The 6,783-nt window shown below is 38.2% G+C and overlaps 1 protein-coding gene across 1 annotated transcript; it reads left to right on the top strand.

Moving 5' to 3' along the window:
• Window positions 1–582: 582 nt before the first annotated feature.
• NUDCD2 (NudC domain containing 2) lies at window positions 583–5,732 on the top strand. The gene is made up of 4 exons (XM_081942615.1): window positions 583–931; window positions 3,083–3,131; window positions 4,439–4,590; window positions 5,318–5,732. Exons 1-4 carry the CDS (start codon window positions 743–745, stop codon window positions 5,399–5,401), a joined length of 474 nt encoding a protein of 157 aa, XP_081798741.1. The 5' UTR covers window positions 583–742; the 3' UTR covers window positions 5,402–5,732.
• Window positions 5,733–6,783: the final 1,051 nt, after the last annotated feature.

Below are 6,783 nucleotides of genomic sequence, written 5' to 3'. Positions count from 1 at the left end.
GAAATACATTTATACTATGCACATAGAATGTAGTTTCCAACACGTCAACTAGATTGTGGATATATTTAGCAAGCTTCTCCAGCCTGGCATCTTTTTAATTCCAGATCAATCCTGTTTGGACTCTCATAATCTGCTGGCCAATGATTTTGGGAATTGAACTCCAAAAGCATCTCTCGATCAAGAGCCACGGACGTAATTATAGTACGGAAGCCTTGTTTCTTAACCCTTTCTTCACGCAAAATGTTGACATTATGAGTGAACAGCAAAATTATCTGTGATTTTATTTAAAGCGGCTCGTGGAACTACGCATGTTCCTTTTTACTAGCAGTGGGAAAACAAATTGACCAAATGTAGCAGATAGCAATAGGGCTTTCTCAGTCTCGTTTCCCCCTATTGTCTCTCAGTAGTTCTTGACAGGCTGTCGTATTGCTTGACAAAGGTTTTTCATTAATACAGTGAAAACACATTGAGAGAAACAGCTAGAAACTTGAACCAGCTGTTCCAAAACAAAGGGCCGAGTATGCTGTGATTACCGTTTGTTGTGAAATGTTATAACCGCGCACTCTACCGTTCTGGATCTATGGGCGATGTTGTAGGAAGCTGGCGGAAGCCTGGCACGCTTGGCCTCGCCACCCCGCGGTTTCTACCGGAATAGTTCCGAAGGCAAGGCGAAGCGGATCGGACGAGCGGCAGCCGGGCAAAGGCGCATGCGCTCTTTTTCCAGACTTGAGCGGCCAAGTAGATGTCTGCGCCGTTCGAAGAGCGGAGCGGGCTAGTGCCCTGCGCCACTCCCTGGGGACGCTGGTACCAAACCATGGAAGAGGTCTTCGTCGAGGTGAACGTGCCGCAAGGGACCCGCGCGCGGGACGTGGAATGCAGCCTGAAGAGCCGGCACTTGGCTTTGACCGTAGCCGGGAAGGAGGTGCTCAAGGTACCTCTGCAAAACAGGAGAGAGAGCATGTCCTTCCATGCTACTTCGGTTTAGCCCTCACGATACGAGATGGGAGGGCGTAGCGCAGATTCATTGCTGCGTGGTCTCGTATTGAGTTTTGCTTAATGCTTCTACTATGCTAAACGTTTTTGACGGGGCGAGGGATGTGTGTGTGTCTTCGAGTCAATCTTGACTCCTGGTGACTGCCTGGATAATGCCCTGCAGTTTTTTGTTGCCACGATTTCGTAAGTGATTTGCCAACAAATCCCTTTTATAGTCCTTTTATCATTTCCCCTAGAAACCAGGAGTCTGTGAGTTATAGCGCTGCCTTAAGCATGAAGCCAGCTGGGCGACTTTAAACCTCACCCTCATCCTTAGAAAGCAGGCAATGACAAGCCATTTCTGAAAACCTTGCCAAGAAAATTGCAGAGACCATATCAAGGGAAATTTGGTCACATTGATTAGTTTTAAAAAAAAAACCTAAGTAAACAAGTTATATGTAGAATTCTGGTTTAATTACCCCACTTTCATATTGAGCACTGCATGTAAAAGCTTAGTCTCCTCTCTATCTCCTATCTTAGACACACAATTCAGATTTCTAGTCTACCGTTGATGAGAAAAACCAACAGTAAAGCCAAGAATACACTTAGAAGAATAAATACTATTTATGTTGTGTAATCTTTTTAGATGCCAGTCTGCCTTGACAAGCTGAATAAAATGTAACATTTGTGCTAACAGGTAGTCCTCGGTTTATGACTGCAATTGGGATTGGCATCTCAGTCATTGAGTAAGGGAGTTGTTAAGACGTCATATGAATGCTTTTCTCAGTTGACCACAATCCACAATCCCACTGAGTGCTGAAAAGGGAGCATGCACACGTGCACACTCGTCTGGCCCACAACCTGGAAGAGGAGCTGGCCAGGGCGCATGTGCATGCCCAAAATGAACTTCTGGTTTCTGGTTACTGGTGTGCATGCACTTGCGATGATCAGCTGGCTGGCACACATGCTCATGTAGGAAAATGGAAGACTAGCTCTTCCAATTGCTGGCACTGCTGCATGCACAAAGGCCAGTTGATCACCATGTGCGCATGCACGCCAGAAACCCGCAAGAGGAATGGGTGATGCCACACATGCCTGGTGATATGGCTCCATGTGCCACTTCGGGCACGTATGCCATAGGTTCGCCATCACGGAGATATAGTATGAGGTAGGGAACAGGTCTGCTTTGGGGTTGGGGGAAGCCTTGCACAGACTACAAACAGGTCTCTGTTTATGCAATGAAATTCCTCCCTGCCAAAATTCAGAAAGGATTCTCATCACTCAAGTAAAGGGATACTTTGCAGCCTGCACTGGACTTCCTAGGGATTCCCCCAAGCATCCCAAGCACCTTGTGGTCCTTACCTTATCTTGTTGCTTCTCAACTCAGGAGCTGAAAATCTTGCCTGCTGCAATGCAAGCAGGCACAAAGCTGAAATTCCTCAGAAGGAAGTCCTTTCACCCAGCCCAGAAACAAGAGAGAGGCCTCTTGGCAGGCGACTGCAGATTGTAACCTTCCCTGCTGGCTTCCCCAATGAATTTCTGGGAAAACCAGTGAAAACGATTGCAAATGGTGATCCCACAATTGTGGGGCACTTGGAAACTGATAATAAATGTAAACACATTTCCAAGCACCCAGACTACAGTCATGTGTGCTGATTCATTCCCTATCTTTGGAATTATGGCTTCGGAATGAAAAACCTGTCTGTCACCTTAGGTGTCACTAAACAGTTGACAACTTAATCATTTCTTTCTCCTTTCCAAAATGAATCTAATTTGGAATTAAAACTTCCCATTTTATCAGGATAGAGTTCAAATGAAAGAAAAACAAATGGCCATAATTAAGCTTGAAATTTTGGTACATTAGAATCTTCAAGGCCTCAATTAATATAGCCAAATCTATTAAAAATGTGGCCGCTTGTTCGGCTATAATTGTACTATTAAGCAATCTGACCTTTTTGATGATCTACTAAATTAATATTTATTCAGCAAAGTTTACAAAATTATATGCACACCTATAGTATTTCTGTTACCAATTTGACATTCAAATATTAGAAATCTATAATATTTGCTTCTGAAACTGGGCTCCTATATTTTTATTTTTGTTTTCCAGGGTAATCTATTTGACTCTACAATAGCTGATGAAGCAACCTGGACACTAGGTAAGATCTATGCTTCAGAAAACTTTACACAACAATTTAGTTTCATTGTAAACTTTCCTTCTACTAGCTTGGATTGTTTAATTGTTATTTTTTTAAAAAAAATCACATGGTATAAGTATGCTATTGTTTTGTAAGGACATGGGAGATGTGATTTTGCAACAATTTTTCCCTTTTGGCAAAATCACAAATCTGTGTCTCACTTATTTTGGCCATGTCAAGTGAGGGAATTCACTAGCGAAAGCAATTATGCTGGGAAGAGTTAGTGATAAAGCAAGCCGCCAAAGAACATGGTGACTAGACACCATCAAAGGTGATACCAACCAGAACATAGAAAATAGAGATCTGGTCCATAGAATCTCCAAGAGTCAGACACGACTGAATGGATAACATCATCGTTTTCCTTTTCTCAAGACTTTTTAAAATAAAAGGAAAGCTTCTTAAGAGAAGCCTACAGAGACCTGCATAAACTACCATTTTCCTATTCTGATTTGTTAATAGAAGTGGAGGTAAAAATTAGTCTGCTGATTTCCATGTAGGTGAATACTTCAGCTATCTTGAGTTAAGATATATTCGACTGTTTTCTAATTTGATTGGACCGTTGAAGAAAAATATGTACGGGAATGGTGACAAGACAACACTGATCTCTTTAAAGTCTTGAAATATTTATTGTAATGTCAGAACATGGATAGATGGGAGAAATAGGGAAGGTTCATATATACAAAGATCAACAGAATGCAGTGATTGATATTTTGTTAATCCAGTATATGAAAAAAGCACCTGTTTTTATGGACCTCCTAACTTAGAAAGTTTGAAGGTTACTCAAATGATACATTGCATTCAGAACATGGGAGAATGGCAAAGTTTTTCCCCATGTTGCAATGACCATCTTGGAAATTCCTGAAACATCTTGCTGATTTCTAACAACCTGAAGTTTATCATAATTAGTACAAGTATCTGTCCTTTTTTTAGCTGTAAAGGAAAATAGGACTATACTCCAGCAGTTGTATTAAATTAATCTCAGTTGGAATATCATTAGACCTTGTCCCTTCACTCTGGAAAACAAATGAGGATGTCTACAAAATTTGTGTTCTATTTCCTTACAGTTCAAAATATGAGCATTTATTATGATTATATGCCATCACATCAGTGCTGAATTTTAGGGATCACATAAATTTTCTCCATGATAATTTGTCCTCAATTTTGTCTTCTAACAGTGTACTCTTGATCTTATAATTGAGTGTATCCACCTAATCATCCTCTTCTTTCAAATAATGGTGAATAAATCCAGTGTTTTTTTGTTTGAAAAGAGGATCAGAAATTGATACGAATCACCTTGACAAAAACCAACCGTGATGCTGGAAACTGTTGGAGTTCCCTGTTGAAGAATGAGTATGCTGCTGATCCCTGGGTTCAAGACCAAATGCAAAGGAAGCTTACGTTAGAAAGGTTCCAGAGAGAGGCAAGTCAATAGATATTATCCATATTGTAAAACAATGGTGGCCCAGTGGTTAAAATGCAGTATTGCAAACTTTGCCCACAGCCAGGAGTTCAATCCTGAGTTCAAGCTTGACTCACCCTTCCATTCTTCAAGATCAGTAAAATGAAGACCCAGATTGTTGGGGGTGATATGCTGGCACTTGTAAACCCCTCAGAAAGTGCTGTACAGTACTATGGAGCAATATATAAATCTAACTGCTATTACTAAGTGCTGTTTCATAGACAAGGAATTATAAACAAATAAAAAGCACTATATTTACATACCATCTATATCAGAAAATAATATTATATATCATAAAGTATTATCCGAAGTCCTATATTAATTTACCAGGATCAAGATTCATGGAGTGTACTTTAAATACATTATGACATTTAATTTGGCTTCTAGATGTGTTATTAATGTTGCTAGATCACAGCTGGTTGTCTTTACATTTAGCTTTATTTAAAGAAAAATGAGGGGGAAATGGAAGAAATAGAAGGGGCATTTGCATAGGTGCAGGATATATTATGAAATAAAAATAAATTATATACAGGCAATTTTAAAATATTTGTTTTTCAGGTACTAATACAATAAATAAAAAATGTTAAAAAGAGTACATAACAGAATTCTGTGTAGTCTTAGTTTGAAATATATTCCAGTAGAAATATTCAGCAAGAATATAAATAAAATGTTATGCCTTCTCTTACAGAACCCTGGATTTGATTTCAGTGGAGCAGAAATTTCTGGAAATTATACCAAAGGAGGGCCAGACTTTTCTAGTCTTGAAAGATAGCATGTCCTATATTTCCTCCAGTTTCTACAAAATGACAAAGCATTAAGCTTCTGAATTGCTTACTGTTTTTTTCTGGTCAGCGTTAAACCACAAAATAAGGACTGTTATGAGAATTGCACAAACAGTAATTAAAAATAAAGATTTTATGCATACTCAGAGCAATATTATTTGTATGATAACACTGTTGTGCAAGATTAACAGCATACACTTTCAGTTGCTTCACTTTAAATTGTTAATTGATATGCCAGTTTTTTTTTTTTTTTTTGAAAGTCTGTGATCTGGCTTATTTTTTGGCAAAGCAGTTAAGTAAAAAAAAACATCACTACCTAAATGTTCTGGCTTTCTCTAATGGCAAATAACTAAAATAGCTGAAATATGGAAATGTATTTTAAAATACATTGTTGCATGATGTAAGAACACATTTTGAAGGTTAGTGATTAAAAACTTACTAGCCATCCTGAAAATTTGTACTAAGCCAACTTCAACACTATTTCACATAGAAGAATCATTAAAACTAGTAATGATTCTGGTATAATTAATGAATCTGGTATAATTAATACCTTCCATAATTTTGTGCCAAACTATTGTCAGTCAAACCATGACATGCAATATGCATTCTTGGGTAAAGCCATTTAGCATTCATAAATTTATCCCTGACATTCTTTAGAAGGATAGGCATTCCAGTGTGTATATTCTCTTAATGAAACTCAGAGAACCATTTTAGCCACTTTAAAGAACTATTTATGCCAAGGAAGATTTTTGACTTGTTTCAACTTTGTGTTATATATCAAACTGGCTGGAACACTTGATAAAATAATTAAAGCACATGTACTTTTTCGTGCGACATAGTTCTGCTTAATCTGACACTTATATTTTTCTGCAGCCCAAGTTGTGATTTCTAGTCAAGCATGTAACACTTGTTAAAAAAGATCTGGGTTGTATTCTGTGATGGTCTTTTCCTGGACTACTGCATCCCAAATTGACTCCAGCATGTTAGGGTTTATGGAACCAGTGGCAGGACAAAACAATGAGCTGAATTCTCATTGAGTGACAAGAAATCCATTTGGACAGCATGGCATATATCTTTTGTTTATATATGTAAGCAGAAAGTACATACATCGTATATAATTAAAAATTCTAATAGTTGCATCACACTTTGCTTTATGCATGTATATACTCATCCAATTAACAGAATGAGAGTTAATTGTAGTCTGATTCACTCCCTAACCAAGTGTACCCTATCTATAATTTTTGTATCTTTATGCTTAGACATGTTTAGTTATCTATAGTAAAGTGAAGTAGTAATTTTCATGTTTAAAAAAGATTTAAACTACCTCACAGTTAGTTCTATAGTATGTTTTAATTGTACATTGCCAGGGAAT

This window comes from Natrix helvetica, assembly GCF_964273705.1.
Source record: "Natrix helvetica genome assembly, chromosome: 1".
NCBI lineage: Eukaryota > Metazoa > Chordata > Lepidosauria > Squamata > Natricidae > Natrix > Natrix helvetica.
Note: the sequence above shows the minus strand (reverse complement) of the source record. Positions and strands in the feature narration are given on the sequence as shown.